Genomic DNA, 27,372 nt, shown 5'->3' on the forward strand with positions numbered 1-27,372 from the left:
GTAATGGTAATACCCAGTTAGAGTAATAGGGATAGGTACAATTCAATCGGATTTCAATTTTCATTCATTCTGATCTTGCTCATCTAGCGTAAAATTCCTAGAATAAAACACTTGAAAAAGGCAAAAAATGGGTTGATTCGCGGGAGCGAGATAATATTTTTAGCGTTCACTGGAATTTAGGGAAATCCAGGAAATGAGAATTTTGCAATGCCTAAAAGACGCTTTTATAAAAAAAACATAGCTTTTGTATATTAGTTTGTACTGTACAATTGTAGATATATTTTTTTCCTTCGTTAAAGGAGCCCACTGACTATCAGTCCGCCGGACGATATCGGCCTGTCAGTTAGAACAAAAATTTTACAGTTCCGAACAACTGACAGGCCAATATCGTCCGACGGGCTGATAGTCAGTGGGCCCCTTAATTATAATAGGTCTGCCGTTCCGCTGGTCAAGTTAATGCAGGCTGCATTGACATTACACACTAAATAAGTTTTTGGCAAAAAAATCATTTTTGGTACAAGCTTTTACGATGAATGTACTTTTCTTTCCACAGGCAACGAATACTCATCGAGACAATTCTAGCTACTCTAAACAAAACTAGGTTGCGTTGTCTTATCACAGAGTTCCTATGGCCACTTCCTGTCTCCATAATCAGATCAGCTCGATGGTAACCATTATATTGCATTGTCACATATGTATGAAAAACTTCAGCTCAATCGGAAACCGGGAAGTGGGTCAAATTTAACTTTCAAGATCTGATTACAGACGCACAGATAACGGGACAGGTGAAACTAAATAAAAGCTTGTAAAAGGAGACAACGTTTACTTATTTTTCTTCTTAATCGACATTTACAGTAGTTTATTATCGTTGTAATTTTATTACCGACTGCCTGTATTCCTTTTAGGTTTTTACATCATTAATTTTTTAACGGAGCTTATAACTAGTGGCTCTGTGAGCCTTAGACCTCACAAGCTTCTTAAGTTTAAAAAACCGGCCAAGTGCGAGTCGGACTCACGCACCGAGGGTTCCGTACTTTTTTAGTATTTGTTGTTATAGCGGCAACAGAAATACATCATCTGTGAAAATTTAAACTGTCTAGCTATCACGGTTCATGAGATACAGCCTGGTGACAGACAGACAGACGGACAGCGGAGTCTTAGTAATAGGGTCCCGTTTTTACCCTTTGGGTACGGAACCCTAAAAACTAATAATACAAAATACTTAATCTGTTTACTTTGTTGAGTCATTATCATAGCGAACTCGCAATGGTCTTAAGTGCCATAGACATGGCACTTAAGTCCTTTATCCTAATTTCTACAATTTCGGACATTTTAGAAGACCTTCACTAACGCTCGGTCTTTAATACCTTTGTCAACATATTATGTAAATTGCCATGTAGGTCAACTTTATACGATTAGCACAGAAATTTATCCCAAGGATAATATTTATTTATTATTTCATGTCAATTAAATAGCTGATCAAACTTCTTTCAGATTCAAAAATATTAAACTGAATACCAAATTTTTTAGAGTATTTTTTCGTCACGTGAACGTTTTCAATATAACCGAGAATTTCTTAATTTACCACTAATGAGAGCATGTATATTTCGTATTTGCCTAACTTAATCTGTAACCAATATAACAAATATAAGAAACATTAAAACTACCTATAAACTAAACAAAATAAAACTAAACTAGTAGTAGTAAACCATTAGTATTTGTATTTATTTATTTGTTTAAGGATTGCCGTAAAATTGTAAATAATGTATATATTCGCACTTAAACTATCGTGAGACATATTTCAAAATATTTATCAGTACGGATTTTACTCACTATTATTTTTAGTCGCTTTTGGCGACATGTTTCGGATTCTTTGGGAAACCATCCTCAGGCACGAGTGTCCGCGGCGGTTGTACGTCGTGCACTGCCCGCGCCGCCCGCCTCTTGCCTGAGGATGGATTCCCAAAGAATCCGAAACATGTCGCCAAAAGCGACTAAAAATAATAGTGAGTAAAAACCGTACTGATAAATATTTTAATGTATATATTAGTTAATTGTTTTAAAAATTTAATGTTTCTTTTTATGTATAGTTTAAGATCTCGTTCCCTGTCCTATTATACTCAGTCCACGCTATGTACTCCTTAATTGTCGTACTGTATCAGGTGAAGTACTTTGACACAATTTTAATGCAACATATGTAATACATACGATGTGGCTGTACTTAATAAATACTAACATTAAAATAAAACTACTTAAAAATTAAACTAATATAGAAAAAAATGAGAGCATAAATTTCCCGGGAATTTTTCAAGTGCCCCAAAAACTACCCCCCAGCCCCCACTGATAGTAGCAACCAGAAGTCGTCAACAATATTATTAGGCATTTTATCTCACATTTGTCCCCCGCTGTGACGAGAGCTCCTGCCGCTCGTGACCTCGTGAGCTATTCACGCTGTTAAACCACAATAAACCTTATTGCCAAGATATTAGGTCCATGGATGGTGAATATTGTTGCTGTTGGAACATTGATCGTTCACCAGCTCACCACTCGTAAATTTTGTAATCGAAGTGCAAACGCAATGGCTAGACGCTCGTTGATGTCTTTTGTTCCATCATTTGGTTAGAAAAATATGCGGTTATTATTTGATCTACGAAGTCTTTATTCATACATTAAGAGGGAAGGATACAGCCGCTTCTCCATACAAACGTAGTCCCCATTTTCCTCACTGGATATTGAAATTATGGAAAATATTTTTACATAATTTGATGTACATTAGATTAGATTAGATTTCATGATTATTGTAAAAACTAGGAGCGAAAAACAGATTTCATACATTTCTTTAAATGCTCCTAACCCTTATAACAATCAAAAATTCGGAAATAATCAAAACGTAGGGGCATAGCTGTGGTTGATATACAACAAATTGTGTCAAAATATTTTCAATAATGTTAATATCCGGAGAGGAAAATGAGGAATACGTTTGTATGAAAAGGCGATTTCGCACGGGTCCTCCACTTGTGTATTGGAAATTGTAAGTCAAATTTTCCCGAGAAATAACCGACCTGTAAGATAGGTAGTTCACTGGCAGAAGCATCCAGAGGTCGTCAACAATATCATTAGTTTAGAGTTTTGAATATCATTAGTTTATCTCAACTGTCCCCCGCTGTGACAACTCCCGTCGCTTGTAAGCGTACACCCACACTGTTAATTCACAATGAACCTTATTTCAAACACATAAGGTCCACGGATGACCAGTTGTTAGAAGATTGATCTCTGTGCACCACCACAGTCAGTACGCAGTAGTTGTTCTGGTAAAAACAGGCCAATTCGGACGTGCACCTAAAATCAAAACAATATTGGATCACTAGACTTATATTGATTGACCGGGCTATAGACCGTGATTACCTTTTGTATTGTTTTTGAGCTCCCGATATTTCAACGCAGTTACATGCATCTTGTTCACGGGTCGGGGTTCACGGGTGGGTCACGGTCTATATTCCGGTCAATAAAAGTAGTGATACTAACCGTGAATCATTCAAAACTGTAATATTGGAATTATGTATATCAGTTAGCTGATATTCGCGCGGGAGTTCGCTCGCACTAAAATAAAAGTATACGGACAGGTCCGATCGAAATGAACGCGCTAATGACTAACTGATATGATTCAAATATCGCTTTGATGTTAGGTCCACGTTCGAATTGGCCTGAAAGCGGGCGAGGTATTCAAAACGATCTGCACACGCTCTTACTCCGCCGAGAATAATAATATTTTATACACTCGTTCGTACTCCGGTTCGTAGCATAATAAAGAGCTATTCAATCGTGTAACGAGGTTCGTAGCCTAAGTAAGAGAGAAATTGTGTCGTTTTCAAGTAAAAGGTACCACATTGTCGCTTACCACAAGGACGCTCTGACAGGTTATTCGTATAGAGATGCAAGCAAATTTCACCCTTATGGTAAGCTACAATGTGGTACCTTTTACTTGAGAACGACACAAATTTGAAACCTAATTATGCCACTATTGATAGGTATAACATTTTTTCTACAAGTCAATTGAAATAATAATAAATTATTACAATAACTATTGAAACTATTACAATCTAAGTCTCGCCGAAACGAAGTGCAGACCAAACGGGTAGACACCCGTTGATGTCTTTTGTTCTATCATTTGATTTAGGAACAAATACAGTTATAAGTTCTACTTCAAACATTGAAAAGGTAGATAAATATAAATTATTAATATTATTGGGAGCCTATACTGTCCCACCTAGGCAAAGCCATGGGGGGGGGGGCATTTTTTACATTCTTCCCAATCCTGTGCAGTTTCTGTAATTTGCCAAATCCTCGTTTGGAGCTGGGCTGCCAGCTGTGGCGATCTTGGCCCACAGCTCGCTAAATAGAAAAACCGGCTAAGTGCGAGTCGGACTCGCGCACGAAGGGTTCCGTACCATTACGCAAAAAAAGGCAAAAAAAATCACGTTTGATGTATGGGAGGCCCACTTAAATATTTTTTTATTCTGTTTTTAGCATATATTTTTTATTAAACTAATGATTCTGTGAGCTTTAAACTTCGCGAAACCCCATGGCTCCTGTCATTTGTAAAATATCTAAAACCAGAATCAATAAGAAATAGGTTGGAACAATTATTGTACCTGGGTGCCTAGCCAAAGTGACCATCGTTTGCGCTACGATAACGAAACAATTTGTGTCTCTCTATCACTCAGATCACTCTTCCATATTAGTGCGACAGTGACAGTTGCGTTTCATTCGCTACGGAGAGCGTAAAGGATTGGCATGTTGGCTAGGCACTCTGCTAACAAAATTTTACGAGAAGCGATTAAGAAATGCGACTTTAGATGGGAACAGTCGGATACGCGGATGAATTTTTGCCCAAAACGAAACACCAGTTGATTAGAAGTTAGTTACGTTTATTTTAATAAATGTCAGAATGTCACAACTTACAATAAACAAACGCAATTAAATCGAAACACGAGCCAAAACAATACATTTTCTAATTGGCTACCCCCTAAATTGGATTTTCAATGATTGCCGATATATTTTTAATAGGCAATAAGACCAAAGACGGATGTTGTTTTGTTTTAAATTTTTCGAAACTTTAATAGTGTGTAAGGCACGGCCAACGGCCAAATGAGAAGGTCGTTCTTTTTTCGAATTTGATTTATAAGCAATGAATTGTGAACAGCGGTTAATGAAATATAGAGTGATGTCGCACTGCGCACGCTTTTATATCGGGTTTAGGGTTCCTTCATATCGGGTATGTTTTCTAACAGATTCATTGCAGCCATAGAGTAACTTATACTAGAGCGGTACTGTCATAGTAAATTGTGTAACCCCAGTAAATTCACTGCCATCTGTCGACACACTTTAAAACTCACGAGAACGAGCATCAAATTTTCTTCCATCCATCTATTACGGAGTTATATCTATCTTTGATTTGCAGTGTAGGAGCATTTCACGGGCTATCCCGTACAAACGCATTTTTTTTTTCTGTTGCGACTTTTTTTTCGGCGTTTAAAGCAGATTATTTTTCTGTGCATATTTTTTACCATTTGTCACAGAAAAGGAAACTCGTATACTTGCAAATCCTGAGAAAATTCGCGTTCGTACGGAATAACGGAATACAATTTCCTGGAATGATCCTGTATCTAATAAATAATAGTAAAATTAAATAAAGTTATAATAGTAAAATTAAATATAGTTATATTCGACGACCGGTCTGGCCTAGTGGGTAGTGACCCTGCCTGTGAAGCCGATGGTCCTGGGTTCGAATCCCGGTAAGGGCATTTATTTGTGTGATAAGCACAGATATTTGTTCCTGAGTCATGGATGTTTTCTATGTATTTAAGTATTTGTATTAGTATTATATATATCGTTGTCTGAGTACCCACAACACAAGCCTTCTTGAGCTTACCGTGGGACTTAGCCAATTTGTGTAAGAATGTCCCTATAATATTTATTTATAAAAATATATATATATATTTATTATATATATTAGGATAGTTTTACATAGATCGAGCTAGTCCCACAGTAATATAGTTTTACGAGTAGTTTTATATATACCTAAATACTTAATACACAAAGAAAATGGTCTGGTACTTGTGCCAATTTGCCGTGAAAAATCAAATTTACCAACTTTTTCTAATGCAAAATCGTTTTACAAAGTATACTTTAATTTTTTTATAGATTTTTTTTTTATAGAGGCTAGAAATTGCCAAAGTTTATTTGATTATCTATGGGAGTTTCGCAAAAATGTAACGGTTTTAAAAAAGGAGATAGGAAATCGAGAAGAGCGCTTTCCTATAAGGAATAATTATCAATCATAACTTAAATACCTAATAATGAGTCACTGTCACTGATCATGCGTAAATGTTATTATATTTACCTATAGTTTTTTAGGCTATAAGAACTCTACCTAAAATTTGCACGTTTATCAAATCTAACTAGACCAATTTGTAAGCTTGTAATATGCAATTAGGTAATCTCTGTTGGTCTCTCTTTCTCTTTAGAACATATGTGTTAGAAAGTGAGGGAGTGTCATTATAATTGACATATTTTCATAGAATACTGACATTGCCACACTTTGTAATTTCAAATGCCTTACAGAGCAAAGCTTGATACGACTCTATATGACTTTTATAAACGCGATCCTGTATATTTGTTTGTACAACTCGCGCTTGGCTATATTTGAATACTCACTGTAATCTTGTATTTGTTTACCCTCAATCGTAAACATTTAGTTATGAATCGCAATTTCATTTAATTATTAGTATGTAAGTACTTACCTATGATATGATGTCTGTGGCGGAAAAAAGTACGCATACATTTCGATATTTTGGAATAGATAGGTACTCACTTCAAAAACGTTGTGTAACATTTCCGGTATAGTTACTTGCTTAACTTACCTGTTTGATTGTTTATTTAGACCGCATTGTGTTCCAAATTTGAATTACGGCGCCTGTAGATCAACAAAGCTCCATAGACAAGCCATTTCTCACCGTCGCTTTTTCTAATAAAGCATTTGTTAGGCAAAGGCAAGCGCCCATTGTACCCGTACAGCCAAACGGAGGTCAAATCATCGCTTTCCAAGTCGTAACACGAATTTATACCTGACATTATTCATACCACCCGACCGCTTGTTTTTCCCTAATTAGAATCCATTCAAACGTACCCCATTAAAACTCGTCTAAATTAAAATTCGAATAACTTACTAACTAGGTGTATAAATCACGAAGCGTACAGAAAGACAATAAAATATATTGTCCAGTCCGACAAACGGCTCGAGTCCAATAATTAATACAACAATGCGCTCACCGAGTAATTAAAATAAACTAATTTCTAAACGTGAGTGGCTTTTTATGAATGAACGCCGTGGTCTATCTTTTTTCAGTCTGGCAACATTTCTCATCCGCGGTTGCGCACTGACAGTTCGGTTGACGGCGTTCTTTTTTCAAAGCGCGACTCGCAGCGGGGCGCTGCATCCGTTGCGCGTTCGAATTATCTCGTTTTAATTTGAGAATCAGCTTTTTTGTTTTATGCCATTATTTTACTAATTCGTAATTTGAAATGTTTAGACAATTACACGGCACTTATGAGTGGAGTGAAGATTCGTGAATCACGTTCAAATTATTTTCTCACGCTAGGGACTCCCACGAATTAGTTGAATTGCTCGAAGCCTGGGATTCGGGACGAACCTAAGGATTTTCGGCATCGGATCGGGACGAGATGATTCCGAGCAAATCGGCGAACATAATTACAACCTGCCTGCCAGTATTTGAGCGCAGCGCCGCGTGCACAGTAGCAGTAACGTGCAATTTAAATGTTTCAAATTTCGAAGACGATTCTTTTTTAAATACAAATCGATATTGCGTGCATGCATTCAAAATAAACAAATAAACATCGTGCGATTTACAGTGCTAAAAGAGATCTTTACAATTTCAAAAATAAGTACATTTATTTCTCAATCATGTTACAACTCATAGGGTACGTAATACCTACGCATTAACCCACACATGAAACGTCAAAGGCAGTGTTGCTAGTGTAAAAAAAGACATCAGCCATTTCAAAATTAGAACGTTAAAGGCAGCACGTGCACAGATAAGTGCACGTCGCTCCACCGTATTCGGGATCACGTATCTCAAATAACACAGGCCGGTTGTAATGAGCCGATGGGTTTAAACACGGCCATTGGGTTCCAAATTCGAATTAATAAAACCAGTTGTATGTTATTATTTTGTACATGCTCTTCTCTGCTTGAACAACGTTATTTAAAAGTTAATTACCTAATTAAACGAGTTATTATCGAATGGGTTTCGAACCTACGTTTTCAGAAGCTAAAAATATTTATTTATCTTGGCTATATGGCTCAGTCACATTACTGACGTGAAGTAGGGATTTAGAGGACTTTTTATTGTGTTGTCAATAGTTACTGAAATATTTTTAAGTGTCACGATTTGTCTTTTTGCCACAACGTGTTGTGGTCAAAATCCACGATGGCGAATGATACAAATATTGCTATGAAATCTCTGTTTTTTTTTGGTTTTGTGATCTTTGTATACATGTCACAACGATTCATGGTATACAATGCGTTATGAATCGTATTTCTTAATATCGCTTTATTGAACTGAATGAGCGTTTTCGTTTCATCCTATCAAATTTAAATATCTATAGCCCGCGCGTCGTATGATGGTTCTTATTATTTTTATATGGAGTAGCTGTCACGTAGAATGTTTGTATACATTTTTGAAAAGTTTCGCAAGTATTTTTTAGAAGTTTAGTTTAGCAATACTCGAAGGAACTTGAGTCAGAGAGGAAAGAAGGCACTGCATAAAAAGTACAGTCATAAAGCGCGTCACAGACGGACCGATAATTTATCGAAAGATAGAGTAACGCGTAAGATAAATAAATAAATATTATAGGACATTTTTACACACATTGACTAAGCCTCACGGTAAGCTCAAGAAGACGTGTGTTGTGGTATATAATACATATATAAATACCTAGTTAAATAAATAGAAAACAACCATGACTCAGGAACGAATATCTGTGTCATCGCACAAATAAATGGCCTTACCGGGATTCGAATCCGGAACCATCGGCTTCATAGGCAGGGTAACTAACCACTAGGCCAGACCGGTCATCAATACCTTAGAGTATAGTTAAGCATCACACACGACAAAGATACCAAAATATTTATCGCTCTTTGTCTAGCATCTACATTGTGAGAGACACGAAATATCCCAAAAAGAAAATATCGTAATATACCGAGCTATAATATCACATCTTAAGATATCTTGCTATAAGGTATCTTAAAATACCAAAATATATTGGTGTTACAGCTTTGTGTGTGGACTCTGTCAAATAGTACGTAAAAGACATCGTAAGATGCCTTACTATAAGATATCTCACGATATATTATCGCTCCGTCTGTGACGGGCTTAAAGCAAGCACTCATAATGACCGCATACAGCTTCGACTCATCGTTATGATTATGAATGAACTAAAACAGGTCTCTCAACTATCTTAATTAAAAACAACAAAAAAACTTAAAACGATTTATCCATTTTTATTTATGACCGGCACTCTTCAAATCGACGTACTTTTAATTTTTTTCCAATACCGGAAGACATGACACCTCCAGATTTACCGCTCTACCCATCAATTATTATAATAGATTCTTTGTCTCGCTCACACGCTCTTTCTATTATAATTTAGTTTTAGGATGACCTCGGAATGTTTTAGTCGTATATCCTGGAAGGTGATAGGTATGTATATGATACGGAACGATTCGGGAAAAATCTGTTAAATAATAGTCTTGCGACAGAGATACCGACTTAGATTAAGTATTATTACAGATACTGAAAAACATAATTAACCAAACACATAGAGTAACTGAAAAAATAACTGAACTTACGTACTTAATAAAATAAACGAATAAATCAGTAAATTTCTAATATTTGCTCAAAACTACAATCTCGAGGTTTTATTATTTCGTGGAAAAATTCACTAGTTTAGATTGATGTTTTCATCAATTTCCGTGGTTCCTTCTCATCCTAAAAGCTACTGCTGTGTAACGTTTTATTGTTGTGTTGTGTAATAATGTACTGTAATTATAAAAAAAATATTGTTGACGTTGGAAAGCTACTTCTGTATCCAATTTTCCACACAATCTTACAGAAGCCTCATCCTCCCACTTTATAACCTATAAAAATCCCAAAAACAACACGAATCAATTAAGAACCGCATTGCCCGCACCGCCCAGGCCGGCCCAGTGTTGCCCACTAAAACCGAATTACCCGAGCAATTACTGTGTTGCCGCGTTACGGCGTAAGCCGGGGGCGCGCGTGCCCGCCCGGTCACGACCCAGCGCAAGTGTTGCAACTGTTAAAAAATCGATAATGAGCCATCAGTTCTTGATAACTTCTAATAGAAGAGTTAATAGCAAATTGATTTTGGATAAATGGGCGAATCAACTTTTTACACCGATACTAAACTGGTTACGAGTTACGACATTTAAACTTCAATGGAAAATTTCGCTTATAAACACGTTTCGCTTATATAATTTTATATTATACATTAAGTGAAGCGATTTGCTCTCTGGTAGACCTAAAATTTAGAAAAATATTAAATTGGAAACGTGATTTCTTGGTAACTTCAGAGACATTTTTGGTAACTGCAGAGACATGAAAAATGTCGATCTAAAAGTTGACTCGCCAGAACACTGATTTCCTAATTGATTGAATTACCAAGGAAAAAAAGTATAAGGGCACTTACATGCAAAATTATCGAAGTAGATCTTGACAATGAAGAACTCAGCTGCGATACAAAACAAAGACAAAACAGGATCAATAAAAGCTCCAGTTGTCATACTCGAAATTATATTTTACTATCTTCTGCTTGTGACTTCGTAATGATGATGATTGATATAAATGATTTCCTGCCTCGGGCCAAAAGCTTATCTCTATAACAAATTTCATCTAAATCGGTTCAGCGGTGAGGAGGAAACAGACAGAGTTACTTTCGCTAATTATTATTATTATTTTAATTTAATATTTTAATTATTATTGAACTGACCGTGACCACTATACCTACCTGACCACTTTTTTAATAGATACAGCGAATTCTTAAGCTTTTCATATGTTTTCTCTTCTTTATCTGACTAATTTAATTATTAGCTATTATCTGTTTAGAGCTGAATTCATATTATGAGTAAAATATAGATGTGATGACTCAGCTCAGAGCAAAAGGCAACAAATAGAACTAAGTAATGTATGACGTAACTAGGATGAGGTATTACATGTCTCATCATCTTTGTAAACAATATCTATACTATTGCTAGATCAATCCTATTCAAGTTAAGACAACGAGGATATTTCGAAGTCCCGACCTCAAAATGACGGTTAAAACGAGGCAATAATTAGCATTCCAGTACGGAAGCGTAGGTAATCTACTCTTGAAGACTTGTAAACAGAAATTGCACGAACAGACAGCTGAACCAATATTAATAACTCAAACCAACTTCCTTCATTAAAATCAAATTCATTTTCTAACGTTTTCCATGCGTTGGAAACAAAAGTTTTTAAGCTTCACTACGTTAGATAATCAGTCGCAGACACCTCTATTTTTATAGCTGTAGAGTTTACTTTAATATATTTGTGTGTTAGTGTTAAGTGTGTGTTATTAAAGCTGGACATTCAATCTCGGGCATCCACCGGCATCCATCACGCGACCACGCCCCTCGAGAGTGTTTCGACAACGCTCTTGCCACGTGATTTGTGGGTGATTAAAATATTAATAATGTCTTTAAAGCGTTTAAGAATAGGGCTTGGCATGTCAAATGTTATGTAGATGCTATCACCGTTACTGTTTAAACTAGATGGTTCAAGACAATGGGTTACTTAATGTCAGTGTCAAAAAAGCGTTCTATAAATAAACCTGGCATATGTTGCGAAAGATTTTATTTTGTTACTGGTAAACGGGAAAAATATTGTACTTAATACTTTTAAATTATTACACGCTTTAACTTATGTTCTATGTACACTTTTCCAACTCCCATTTCTGATGATTACTAATGCAGTTTATTAAAATGAAATGCATTTTCACATTTGTGCTTTATTAGTATATAATAAGTAGTACTTACATACCAAATTACCTATTACCTACGTGCTGCATCTCATTTCTCCTCGAATATAATAATTTATTTAGCGTTGTTATTCTAAAATTACTCCTAATTTTGGGTAGTTACGAAGCTGTAACCTGGCAACACTCAAAATGACATTAACCACATTTATTCTGGGATTTCCAATTTACGTAAATAATGTCAAGGATTATTTAATATTTCTAATAACATCCCTAATGAAAATTCCAAATCCAAACTATTACTGGCCAGTGTAAAAAGAAAACAAATCACTGGCTGTTAAACCACCCGAATTTAAAAAGAGAACTCGAGCATGGAATGTTGAAATCAACAGGCTACCAATTTTGAATACGCATTCGCGAACTCAATTTTTAAAAAGGAACACTACCACTTAGGTGATAGAAAGCATTTTCATTTAATAATTTTATTGGATTTAGTATCTTTTGAAACTGAAGCGTTTAAACGACTTCCGTTTTTTCAAAAGAATGTTAAGATTAAGCCAATTAATATTCGTATGTTTTGGATGCATAATGGAAACAAAATTTGACTTTATGAGTCAATTTTGAAGAATTATTGAAACACATTCGTTACGCATAATTCCCAATTTTGTATGTAATATTGTATTCGTATGTTTTGTGTTTACTAAAATTCTACTAAAAAAACTGTAACACTCCTCACACTCGTTTAGCTCCTCACACAGCTTAGCTTAGAAATCAGCAGACTAATTACGAAAGCTTTAAAAAAACGACGGTCATTTTGATTTGATACCTCTTATGCCAAATTGGCCAATGCTATCAGTTACGCAAAACATCCTGCAAATTGTTATTATTGCAAATTTACATCATTTACAATTACATTCTTATTACACTTTTCCCCGACTTCGCTTAAAGTTTGAAAACATGCAGTTACAAGCTGCCATTTTTTAAATGCTAATATAAAAATATTCTAAAGTAAGTAAATCTTAAAGTATAAAAGTTAAAGTTTGTAATAAAACTTTTATTACCTATTTTTGAACCGATTGTCTGAGCATGCGTGATCCTGATGATCACAAAAACGGACTTACCCAGCAATTACTGTACCTTTATGCTGTTATTAGGTGCTTGTACATTAAAGGGTGTACATTAAATGGGGGTCACATATGACCTTTTTGTACAAAGAGACTAATTATGGTTCACATTAGACATGCTGGCTAAAAATAAACTATGATGGCTCACCTTCTAACACTACCTACGAAAAGACATGCACACATTGAAGACCATACTATCATCTAACTAAACTCGGAATTTTTATTTAATTCATTTTAAATATCAATGTAATAAAATGATACCTATATACGGTTGAGGTCTGCTTACTTCACGCTTTTAGGGTTTTTCTAATACGATACGATACAGATGTGCAACTTGTGAAGTTTCCAATAAAATGCTAAGCTTCTGTTAGAAAATTTTCGCAGTTTCGGAAACTTTCCGTCCCCATCGGGACTTAGTACGACGGGGCAAATACTTACGATTTTCAACTTGTAACTTTTTCTTCTTTTTACGCTTAATTTCACGCAGTTTATAACAAAGAGCTATTTACCAAAATGACAGTCCTTGACTGAATACAAACACCGTACGTATTGTTGTTGGAATTTTACGGATAATTGTTATATTACGCTTTCTTTTAACATTCTAAAATGATTTATCGCTCAGTAAGTGCTGTTAACTCGAGCTCTACAATGAAGCATAAAATCTCGCCGTCAGTGCACCAAAATCGACTTAAAGAAAAAAAAACTATTACTACTCAAAACCCTACCTTACATGGTGTAAGTTAAGGTTTAAAATTAGTTAGCGCGAGTATTTTTTTTCTGTAAGTTGGTCAATAAAAAAGCTGTACGTGAGCGTAGCCGCGGGCTTGGCACGAGCCCGCGCTCCACGCCTAGGATCATTTTGAATCTGTGGACGTCAGGTCAGACGCGAAAAGTTCACTTTGAATATCTGGATGATTCATTACAGTTTTTTATGGTCTATGGTCTTTTCGGTGTTAAAAAAGTTAAAAATTTAAATGGGTTCAGGTAAAGTTATAATGGCAAACGATGTTTTCTGGTATGATAGGAGTCGATGAACACTTATCAAAATGAAAAGAGGATATAATTATATCTGTCTCTGGCAAAATGGAACCCTAGGGGCTAGGGCACTATCACCGTGGAATGTCGACAAATAATAAGTAAATGCTTACGATTTGTTTTATAAATATCAATGCTTTGATATGGTAACAATCTTGATGGCCTTGCCAGCAGCAGTAGCATGGTCACATTTTTATAAATATGTAATAAAATCGTCGATAAAAATGCGACCATACTATTGCCGCAGGACGCTACCTCTCTGAAACAATTGGCAACTTATTGCCAATGCTCCTACCTACCTACCTACAATATCTACCTAGTACTAATACCAAAGTTACCGCGTTGAATTGCGCTAAACTGCCTTCAATATGTTAAAATAGGCCTACTTACCTAAATCTAAAGTTTAATATTTTTCTTTTTCGCAATTTTAAGGTATCTTATCACACAGGGGCGTCAATAACCGCATCAGTATGATAACCGCCTAAAGGCTCGGCCAAACACAAGGCAGACGCAGCGCCGCGTCCGCGCCGCGTTCGCGCCGCGTGATGTCTGTTCAAACAGGTCGCGCGCGGATCGCGCCGGCCTCGCGCTCTCAACACGCCCTCATCGCGCGTGACTCGCGCCCGATACAGCAGCATACGCGCGCGGAAGGTTTCTCATTCACGTCTGACTGATGTGTGACCCAGCGTGCCGCCGCGGGCCGCCGCGTCCGCGCCGCGTTGGCGCGCGACGGGGCGCGACAGAAGCGGGGCGCGATGCTGCGGGACGCAGTCTGTTTGACGTCGCTAACCTGTTAGCATGGGCGGCGGTCGCGCCGCGCGACCGCGTCGCTGCGTCGCGCCTTGTGTTTGGCCGAGCCTTAAGGCCACATCTAGTATACCTATAATAAATTCCCGAGGTATTCAAGCAATGTTAATCTGTTCAAAGCAATCAGGTACTATATTGTCTGATTGGCAATCATTGGCGAATTATCTTGTCGAGGCGAACGTCTATAAATCAATATTATTGGATTATTCAACTTTCGTGAACGTTGAGAGACGTAGTTTCGTAACAGACTTTCAATTTGAAGTAGTCAATTTCTCAATATACTATAGAGCAAACTTAACAATTTTCCGTGAAATTGACAATATTAGAATTAGCCACACAATGTGACCCGTTTTAACCCTTTTCCAGGCATATTACAATTTATCCACCACATACGCCCCAAGCCCCCAACAGAATTTCAACCTCAGCAATCAGATTCAAGATTCGAATAAAATTATTTGATGGATTAATTGGAATATATTTGATTTTTTTGGAAAAACTATGTAAATTGATGCCACCTGGAATAGGATTAATATGGATTAATGAAGTACAGTGTAAACTCTATATAGCGACACTCAAGAGACCGGACGTTTTTTGACGCTATAGAGTTTTTGTTATAGAGAGATATTAATATTAAAGTAAAGCAACTACGTATAGCCAACAATTGTCGACGTTATAGGGAGTGAATCGTTATATCGAGTGACGTTATTTATATGGAGTTTACACTGTATATAACTAAGAACCACCGCAAGAAATCTCGCTTTAACATAAAAAAAACGCACCGAAATCTGTCAATCTGTTGGAGAGCTACGATGCTACAGACAGACAAACAGACATTGGCGTCTAACATATAACACACCTCTTTTTGCGTTGGCGGTTAAAAACAAAATAAATGAGCTGCCTGTAACTTCTATTAAAAAATACGTTGCCATTATCTCTGTTTGTCTCTACTTGAAAAATACGCTGCCATTATCTCTACTATAACGACTATAACTAATAATTCATAAATGTGAAAATGGGTGTTACTGGGCATTTCTATATAAAGTTGTACCCCAACTTGCATTTTAGATTTTGGAATTTTTATACTTTTTCCACTCAGAATCACGAGCTCTTTCGATCCTAACACGAGAAAAAAAGTGTCCCCAAAACTTCATACAATTTTTTTTGTCCGTTTTGTTATTTTGTGTCCGGTTGTATAGAAAACTGTAACTAAACGGACCAAAAATTTTAGGGACACTTTTTTTTAATAAAAATGGAAAATCTCGTGATTCTCAGTAGAAACAATGTGAAAATTCCCTATTTAAACACAGAAGTTTTTGGTACAACTTGAAACAGAAATGTAGTAGGGACTACAATAATAATAAAATATTACATAACAGAAAAGTACTGATCAGTAATTAAATTTTTCACCCTGGCTCCCATGTGACGTATGTTAGCAAAACGGCCAAGCCACATATTTTGACTAAGGTGTAGAGTTTGTGGAGTTAGGGCTTGTAGAGTTAGGGCGTGTAGAGTTAGAAGCTTGATTAGCTCTACATGAGATCTGATAACTTTTTGACAGTGCGAGCACTAAATGTTTTTGGTGGGTTTCACTACTTTTTGTAGGTTACTTATGACAATCTTCCATCCCCTAATTTAAAGGAACGGGGATGATTTAGTAAAAATTCTGAAATACGTATTTTATTATTTATAACATTCCTTTATATCAATTTTCAAACCTGTAGCATCAAAAGTTGCGGAAGTTTCATACAATTTTCCATCCCTTAGTTTAAGGGGTTGGGGGGTAAAAGTTCCATGTTTTAGGATTTTTTGTTGTTTGTGTCCTAATACTAGTTTACATACCAAATTTCAGCTTTCTAGGACTTCAGGAAGTACCCTAAGAATTTTGATATTCATCAGTGAGTGAAGAAACCTATAGAGAGATATTAGATATCAATAAAATCTAAAGTATAAGAGCTATGCAATTGAAACTTTAAATCTTTAATCAGTCCACTATTGACATCATATCCCGAGAATTTTGTTTATCTGATATAATCCAAACCCAAGTTATAAGGGGTTAAAAAAAACGACGAAGCGCTTCGAGCAAAGGTAGGTAATGTCCGTGCGCTTCGCTTGGCTCGTCTTGGCAGGGGCACTATCGTGCCCTCAGATAAGGGTCAATCTAGGGCATCTCCAAGTGTCACATTGATGATCTCAATTTATGATGTTTTATTTGTTTACAATGATCACTAAGTAAGTGTTTTGTTTTGTTCTAGGTAAGCTGTGAGAAGAAACCACAAGTAGACTACTAGAATAATATCAAAATGACTTTCCGTTGTGTTCCTACATTCCAAGCAGTGTCCAACGACAGTAGCGCCACCTGGGTAAGAATTGTGTAACAATTTTTAGTATAGTTTCACTACTCGCCGCTAGATGACCAAAGTAGTTGTGGTAGTTGTAATTCACAAAATGTTAGTATGTAGTTAAATCTTATTTTTAGTCCGTTTTGCATATAATTAGCATTTATAAATAAACAAAGGTATTTATTTGCAGGATATTAAAATTAATTACATTAGTATTTGCTCATGATTCATATTAAACAAGCATTCTTCCTGATTTTTTAATTTGATAACAGCGCCATCTAGCAGTGTCCGAGTAAAAGCTTTCAGTTGTTTGGTTGTGTGAATTGTGATGCTTTCGCGCTCTAGGAGTTACTCTACTCAGCGGTAGATGGCAGTAGCCATCACAATTTTTAATAGTTTGTTTAGAAGAATAAAGATGGCGCAACATGTTCTTTAGTGTCACTATTTCAATTAAAACATATTAAATTAATTTCATTGTGTTTTAAAAATTGATATAGATTATTTTATTTTATTTTATTTTATTTGCTTTGATAAGTTAGTATAACTATATAATCTAATTGTATTACTGTATTTTGTACGTATATCTTGGACATATTCTATCTTTTGACAAAAAACAAACAACAGTGAGAATTGTCGAGATCCGACGCGACGCCGCACCAAAGTGCGAGGTGTGGGTGACGTCATTACCAAGCTATAATGGAATTGGGTAGGACACGTTGCCAGTCAAAGTGATGGCAGGTGGACCAAAATGTTGACGGATTGGTGGCCGCTTTGGGATGAAAGAAGCTCCTAGCGTCCGTTGGCTCGTTGGGTGGATGACGTTCGATAAATCGCGGGGCACTTTTGGATGAGACTAGCCCAGGAACGGGATGAGTGGCGTACACGAAGAAAGGCCTATACCCAGCAGTGGGCGACTAAAGGCTAAAATGAATGATGAATGACCTCTTACTCCCACATATACTTAGCTGTTTTATTTCCAATGAACTATTGACTCTTGGAGTACCAACTTGACATGTCAACAACTCGACAGAGACTTTTGACCCGAAAGTTCGGTTCGGTACAAACTTATTCTATCTTGTGCCCAAACGTAAGCTAATTTATAGCAATTATTAGGGTTCCGTACCTCAAAGGAAAAAACGGAACCCTTATAGGTTCACTCGTGCGTCTGTCTGTCTGTCTGTCCGTCTGTCACAGCCCATTTTCTCCAAAACTACTGGACCAATTCAGTTGAAATTTGGTACACATATGTAAATTTCTGACCCAAATGACCTCATTTCTGGTCATGTAACGTAAACAAATGAATTTTAAATATGGGGGCCACTTTTGGGGGGTAAATGAGAGAATTAAAAAATAAAGTTTTTCAAACTATATCGTGCTACATATCAAATGAAAGACCTTATTATAGGAATTACAAATATATATTTTTTAATTATTTTAGTACTGACATGCACTATCGATTGCAAGTATTGCATTTACATTATATTTTCGTTCCTTTGAACTTCGGTGTATCTATGCTGTTACAAACGCATTTTATATTACATTGTACACGTTCTATATAAGGCAAGGCAGAGTTGAGAAGTTATTTAAAAAAATAGGCGAAAATTTACCATTTCGCCGCCCAATACTTACAGGAAAACCTATCAGAATGGTCAAGCGTGGAAACTGGACAGACACGTGACATACAGACGGCCGGAAGGACAGTCGCACCAAAACGGTTCCTTTTGTACCTTATTGGTACGTAACCCTAAATATCTGATGACGGAATCGTCTGTCGCGAGTCCGACTAGCGCTTGGCCGGTTTTAGAATCTAGCTATTTATCAATTATCAATAGATTTACATTTTTAACTTATTATAGTCGATAACTTATTTCTTTGCTTTTTTAGTTTTTATTCACATAGCGGGATAACGGACAAACACAAGCGCTGGTGGCCTAGCGGAAGCGCTGGAGGCCTAGCGGTAGGAGCGCGCGACTTTCAATCCGGAGGTCGCGAGTTCAAACCCCGGCTCGTACCAATGAGTTTTTCGTAACTTATGTAAGAAATATCATTTGATATTTTACCAGTCGCTTTTCGGTGAAGGAAAACATCGTGAGGAAACCGGACTAATCCTAACAAGGCCTAGTTTCCCCTCTGGGTTGGAAGGTCAGATGGCAGTCGCTTTCGTAAAAACTAGTGCCTACGTCAATTCTTAGGATTAGTTGCCAAGCGACCCCAGGCTCTCATGAGCCGTGGCAAAATGCCGGGATAACGCAAGGAAGATGATGAATAAAAAGCTTCGTCACTTTCCTTAAGTCGAGCTCATTTAAAAAAGTTCAATTCCATGCGATACACACATACGCACGCATGCACTCACACCCGCGCTTATAAACTGGATATGAAAGAAACAATATTATAGATTCGCCGCTGTATGAGGAAGCTTTTGGCTGTAGTATATGTAGAGGTGTCAGATGCGGCATGAAAGCTCTAACCTTTTTTCTCAAGTTAAAGTAGGTACACAACAGCAAAGTACTTATGTTTTTTTATTTATTCAGGTAACTTGATGCATTTTTACATAGATAAGTTTTATCCATTATTTGATGTGGCATAGCTTATACTCGTAATCGAACATCATGTTAAATGCTGGTTTGTTCAAATTGACAAAGACTGAGACACAAAAAATATTTAACTAAAACTTGACTTTCACACTGTTTCAAATATGTCGACCATCTTCATAGTACCTATAAATTTAATTGTTATAATTAAAAATGATAAGTAGATTACAAATTCTGAATGTACCTACAACGATAAAAATAAGATTGATGTTAAATAATTAACTATGTTTTATCACAGTAGGTTGTACAGCTCAGGCGGACTTATCGTTCTCATCCATCTCAGCCAGTCAATCGTGCCACTTTTTCGTTTCATCTCACAATCCGTCTTGTACTCGCAGCACCTTTGCCACGGCATGTGATAGCCGCGAGCGCCCGCCGGCGGCCGCGTTCGACATTCAAAAAATAAAACGCGCGGGAAAATAATGTTAAAAAAAAAAAAATCAGCTGATCGTCAATCGGCCATATTTGTGTGATGTTATTGTGGATTTTTTGCGTCTTTTTTTGCATTTAGATTAGAATAACGATGTTAATTTTTGTTTTATGTAATTTGTTACTATAATTTTAGTGAGTGTTAAACTTTTTTTATTGGTTTTGAAAACGAATCAAATTATGTTACGGTTTGAAAATCAATCAAAGCTCCTAATCACATATTGAACGTGAGATGCACCGTAAACCAATAACGGGGCAAGGTAAACAAAATTATTTATTGTCAAAACGAAACGCAACTACGCGAAAGAGTGAGATGGGAAACAAATCATCGATCTAAAGAAAATAGAATTCTCATACGAAAGGTAATGGCTGAACAATAATCGTGTAAAAGTTCACGATAGTTGCCCAACGGTGCGGTAACAATGCAACGCGCCCAGATAAGTAGACCTCACACTAATCGATTTTGAAGGTACTTTAGTCCCACACCCAGAGGTCAGGGTGAACTGGACCTTTAAAGCGGTCATCTCGGAGATAATGATCTGCAGATGACTTATATCGCGCTAAACCGACAATGGCGGCTTAAATCCAACAATATGACCAATTAGTTCGCCAACATGACCAAAACCGACGAAGTTACCATGACTGGCGGATTAGTCGACGACATTCTAAACGACGACAAAAGAAAAAGATACGATTTGAAAATGTCTGATAAATTTACCAACAATAACAGCATCAAATTAGATACAAACTTAAAAAGAAAAGCCAACGAAGACTTTATAGATAAAATAACAACGGATATAAATATAGAATTAGACAAAGATAAGACTATTAGACTTGAACTGAGGCAGCCTGAAAATGAGTTCAAGAATAATTTAGAAAAGGAAGTTAATGGAGGCTTGCTGACTGATGACTATGCTGTGCAGGACGAGAACAAAACTATAGGAGACATCGTTAGCAACGAAGATGGATACATACAGAATGGCCAAGATGATGTAAGTACTTAATTAAAAGCTGTAATATCAGATTCAACTTCTTAAACTGTTGTGGGTATCTACAAACTGGTTACACTACACTACTATGAAAATGAAAAACATTTATTTAATCACTGAAAAAAATAATTAGCCGAACTCGTTGAGGTAGGTATTCAGAAAATTACTGAACTTAATAAGGAAATGATTTTTGATAAATGTCTCACAACTGATTTCGTTGTAACAAACCGACCTGTTGGCTGGTGTAACACATAGTTCGCAAGTCCAATTTTTGGATAAGTAGTAACAAAGTATTTTGTTACTGTTATGCAATCATTTCTTTCCTTCAAGATAAGTAGGTACTTAAGTAATCTATATATACAGACATTCACTAATTTATTATGTAAGGAACTTATCTTAAAGTGCGATTAAACTCGGTATCGGTGGTCCCCGCACTAGGCAAGCCTGTATCGCGGAGGCTTACTCGGTGCGGTACAGATTAGGTAAGGACAAAGATAGATATAACTCCGTAATAGATGGATACAGTCTAAGGAAAAAACGTGCCTCGAAAATCAAGAAAATTTGATTCTCGTTCAGAGGGCGCTACTAGTTTTGGCCTACAGTCGTATTGATGGCGTTGACGGTTTCGTTTGTTATTTAACAATTTTAACGCATATCAGTGAAAGAACATGGGTCAAAATCATAAAAATAATTAATGCAAATAAAAAAAATCATTTATCTATATTTAAATACATTCTATCGAATTTTTATAAATCTTCATTTTTAGTTTTAAAGTTAAGAACATACCTTATTACGCATGTTGGAAAATAGTTATTTGTTATACAAGGGTGCAAAGTTGTATTTTACCCGCGAGTGTTTCAACACACAAGAAGTAAAATACATTTGCGCCCGTGTGTAACACAAAACTTTTCACCTCACTATAGTGAGGAAAGTGCAACATCCACAGGCGTTAGATCATCTTCATCACTGGAATCACTCATTTCTTTACGATATTATTACAGAAAACTCTGGAAGTTGTGTATTTTTACGCGAGTCGGTGAAAAAATTGTTGACAATGTTGACATTTCTGATGTATGACATGTCAACGATGCGTTTTGAAATTGCATTGACTCAACTTGTGCGTTCAGAATTATATTTAACATCATTATAAAAAAACAAACGTTTCTTATGGAATTTTAAGGTTTATGACTTAAAATCATTAAATAAAGCTAAATTTGGTATTTTTTATTAGATTCTCAAACCATTTATTTAATGATAATTAATATCGAACGAACCATTATCATGAGCGTTTTAAGTTTTGTTATCTGTCAAGCTACTTAAACACGCTCCATCCAAGGTCAAATTACTTTCCCCACTAGTGGATAAAACGCGTTTTTCCCCGCTTGTATTGAAGGATAAACGACAACTTTCAGAGCTAGTGAGGGGAAAAAATATTATCTATGTTGAAAAACGAAAATGTAGATGACTTGGATATTTTTCAAGCTAAAGCTTTATAAATTAAAGGTTGAAGAGGAAAAGGGTTTAGTATTTATGTAGGTAAGTATATAACCTAGAGTTAGTGCAGCTATACCTATAAGCTATACCTATTTCAGTTTCAGTACAGATCATATCCAACCCAACTCACAATTGACGCCATTCTGCATTGTTTTAATGTGCTTGTGACATTCCTGCCTCGCTAAAACTTGCAATATTCACTAATACCTACCTACATATTGTCCACTTTAAATGTGTGAAACTTTTAAACAGCAATATTTTACATTTCCTCAGTGACATAGACAACTTTTTTTTAATTTGCTATATCTCCATCTATGTTAAGTCAATCATCTGAATTACTAATCTCATTTGTGATAGAAGTTTTTGTCTGTGTAGAGATTTTAATCATACCTACATTTCCGACAAAAAAAGAAACTATCTAATCTTTTACTTAACATGGACATAACTGTTTCAAAACAGATTCTCCGAGATAAAACGGTCAAAACTCTTTGCAATAAAATCAAACGTGGAAATAATTGCACTCACAATCAAATATAAATTAGAATGCATAAACATTATGTAGCGTTTTGCTAGTTATTTAATCGTTAGTAAAGCCTAGACCGAAACGATGTCAAATATTCTTTCATTTTTAAGGAGTAGGTACGTAACAATTAAATTTGGGAGTATCATCCATTCAGTTTGTTGTACAAAATCCCTAAACCTCTCAAAGGTTACAATTTGTGGGTCGGTCGCTGACGCACGGTGCCTACTGCACATTCGCGAAAGCATGCGCATAACGGTATCAAAAGCTTTTGAGAAGGTAATATTAAACATTATAATACCTAGGTAATATCAATTTTCATACATTAAGGTCAATGTGGCAAAGACCGTCTTTAAAGAAAAAGCGACGAAAGACTTGCAGAAGTTGTAGAATGTAGACGGTCTTCCCTTATGCTGTATTTTACTTAGGTGTGCCAATAAAGAGTATCCTATCTGTCTACTGTGTCAGTTACATAATTTCCAACAATACATTAAAACCTCCAACAATTTCTTCAGCCGGAACCCTCAGTCAAAAACTGCACTCTTACTTTTAGCACCTGCGCCGTGTCCGATTTGCTGTACCCTTTACCCTTTGGCGGTAACCGCCGAATTCACATAAAATGTCGGCTCGGAGCACCGTAGATGTAATTAAAAAAATGTAAATTTATCAACCGCGAGTCGCGTACTGACGTGCGCCGGTGATAGTAAACATGGAGCTTTTAAAATCATGTGCAGATTTTTTTCTTACTTCAAAAAGTTCTCGATTCGTCGGTATATCTTTGTTGTTCCGCTTTGTTGTTGGGTTCCGTACCCAAAGGGTAAAAACGGGACCCTATTACTAAGACTCTGCTGTCCGTCTGTCCGTCCGTCTGTCTGTCTGTCACCAGGCTGTATCTTATGAACTGTGATAGCTAGACAGTTGAAATTTTCACAGATGATGTATTTCTGTTGCCGCTATAACAACAAATACTAAAAACAGAATAATATAAATATTTAAATGGGGCTCCCATACAATGCATACAACAAACGTGATTTTTTTGCTGTTTTTTTTCCGTAATGGTACGGAACCCTTCGTGCGTGAGTCCGACTCGCACTTTGCCGGTTTTTTTAAAGGATATGACTTCACAGATGGTCCTATGGTCAAGTCAGCAATTCAGGATCTGATATTAGTGGCACACCTCAGATAAGTAAAATTATTGTAAGTTTTAGTAACTCGTGAATTTCCCTTTAGCCCCCTTCTAATTATTCATACCAGAAATTCTTAAAAATATTTGTCAAACTCGCTGCCAAGCAAAGTTCGATTAACTAGATCACCCCAGGTATGTCAACAAAATTTTTATATTCACACTTACTTTTATTACAAAACATAAATATTTGTTCGATAAACCCGATAAACGCGCGAAATAAGATCGTGAGAAACACCGAAAATATCACCCAAACGCTTTATTACGCAATTACACCCATTTACACCCATAAATATGTATGTTTATAATGCCACGGGTGCTTATCTCAAACACCTTTATTTGCTGTCATTTGTGAAACAGTTAAGAGGATTGTGGATCACCGAACTTTTAGGGTTTTAACCACTTCAATATATACGTTTGTTCGTAAATCAGATATACGATCCATGAGCATACACAAACTGTCATTGAGGGATATAAAAATAAAGGAAGCGAAGGTTTTATCTTTTCTGGTCCCGAATTTAAAAAAGTATGATTATAAAAATACAGGTAGAACATTTTATAACTCCCTAAAGGGGCCCACTGACTATCAGTCCGCCGGACGATATCGGCCTGTCAGTTGTTCGGAACTGTCAAATTTTTGTTCTAACTGACAGGCCGATATCGTCCGGCGGACTGATAGTCAGTGGGCCCCTTAAAACAACGTCGTAAACGGTTTTGGGCTATGTAAGTAACAAGTTAGTACCTTAGTATACTTTTTAGCTATACTTCAAGAACTTGTCATCATCAATCTCACAATAAAAATAGCGAGCGTAAGTTTTTATATTTTATTGATATGCGTATGTGTGTGTGTCCGTAAGGTCAATGAACGGTCGTAAATATGTCAGTCGTCAGGTTGAGTTTTTGTGTCACTCTGAGTGTGAAGGCACTTGCATTAAATCGAAGTCTGATTTAAAGTTGTGATAAAAAAAATCTAATAGTCCCGAAATGACACTCATATTTGAATAACATTAATTTGAATTTGTTTTTAACACTTACCATAGCCCAAAGGTTGCTTTAACGACAAGTAACCGTTACTTAGCCGTTTAATATTTAGTTATTTGTCTCAGGCGGCGTGTGGTTAAAAATGTGAAATTTTGAGCGTTGCGAGGGTTTTAAGCCGCGAGGGTTAAACAAACTTTGCTCCCGAGTGAAACATTTTTTTTTACTACACCAATGCGAGGAAAATATTAACTGTAAAACATTGTAATGTTTCAATATTCTTTTTCTTCAAAATTATATACATAGACAACTCAAATTGCCACTCCAGTGGATAAAATGTAACTTTCTCATCAGTTTTTGAAGTACAAAGAGAGCCTTTACGAGCTGATGCATGATGTGAAGAAATTTAAAAACATGTAGACTACTTTTTAGAACTCTTCTGAATTTCACATTGTCTTACTTTTTCCGAAAACCGGATCTCCCGAACTTGGAATAGATCAGTTAGTTACGATCAGCGGCGCACGATTGCACATTGACAATAGATCACGATCGAAAATGAAGATCTATAACTATTTGCCGTGATGGACGTAGCATCCTGATTGTTACTATTGGGAAAACCACAATATTCGATAAAATATGGCTTCCTCGGTAGAGAGTACCATTTTGTACCATTTAGAGTTGAAAGTCCATGGGGTCCCAACGTCTGGTTGACCGAAGAGCTGGCGGCTTCCTCGCACAACGTATCAGCATTGCGATACAGCGAGGAAATGCCGCCAGCATCCTTGGTACAAGGCCTCAAGGGCCTATTTTAGATTTAAGCTAGTTATTAATTTTGTTTAGTAGTACCACTGTATATATCTTTTATGTAAATAAATGATTTTAAAATTGGCGTAGCTACGCATATAACGACGGAATATAGGTATATAGGTAAGTACGTTTAGACGAAGCTCTCGGTAAATTATTGACTTCGAAAAACGGTCCTTAATTATGACTGATATTTATTTGACACATACCACTGAAAGTTATCTTTCTTCTCCATAATTATGCAATAATGTCCATATTATGTTTACATAATTACCCGCTATTACAAAATAAAAGTTGTAATTAGTGAAATGGTCAATAAAATTGATTGTCTAACCTCTTCCACGGTATTACAATATTTGAAGTTGTCAACATGCCCGCTGTAGGTACAATTGATTCGCGCGCTCTAGTCATACTTCTAAGTTATTCTGATTAGTTGTATGCACATGACGAAATAGACATGAACACTGCCGGGTGTGTGTCGACTTTTATGACCTTATTCGTTACAACATGGTGGTATTAGTGGTCCTTGGTAAAAAATAATTTGGCAATTCCTCCCTTTGCTGCGGCAATTAGTACAACTCGTAATTAACCATACTTTGCATGGGGTCTTTCGACCCCCTACCGCAGTGACAAAACAAAAAACGATACAAATAAGGTAATTAAATCTCGCAATTTCGCAAAAATAGAAATTAGACTATCCGAGAGGATGAGTTATCCCAATATTACAGAAGCGACGGGGATACTTAATTTTCGGAATTTGATGTTTGCCCTAAGTACTCACGGGCCTAAATCTGTAAGGCGCGAACATTATTTCCTAGCCTAGCAAAGATGACAATCTTTGGTAGAAAATGCCAATAAAAACATAATGTATGGAAATAGTCAAGCTAAACTATTAGCTTAATTTAATAGCACCCCTGCATACATGTTTATACGTATAGTCATAGGCCCCCAGTTTTTGTATCGAATTAAAAATATCTACCTAC

The 27,372-nt window shown here is 36.4% G+C and overlaps 1 protein-coding gene across 3 annotated transcripts in view; it reads left to right on the forward strand.

The window, feature by feature from the left end:
* LOC134751021 (transcription factor AP-2-epsilon) overlaps positions 1–27,372 on the forward strand; it is an 81,298-nt gene that overhangs the window by 9,165 nt on the left and 44,761 nt on the right. Inside the window, exon 2 of one of the 3 annotated variants that reach the window (XM_063686344.1) lies at positions 17,315–17,422. The exons of 1 other annotated variant lie outside the window; for it this stretch is intronic. In XM_063686344.1, coding sequence (XP_063542414.1) covers positions 17,363–17,422 — 60 coding nt within the window. In that variant the 5' untranslated portion in view covers positions 17,315–17,362. The remainder of the gene's footprint in view (positions 1–17,314; positions 17,423–27,372) is intronic. One more of the 3 variants, XM_063686343.1, reaches the window with a different exon arrangement.

This window comes from Cydia strobilella, chromosome 21 (genome assembly GCF_947568885.1).
Source record: "Cydia strobilella chromosome 21, ilCydStro3.1, whole genome shotgun sequence".
NCBI classification, from domain to species: Eukaryota; Metazoa; Arthropoda; class Insecta; order Lepidoptera; family Tortricidae; genus Cydia; species Cydia strobilella.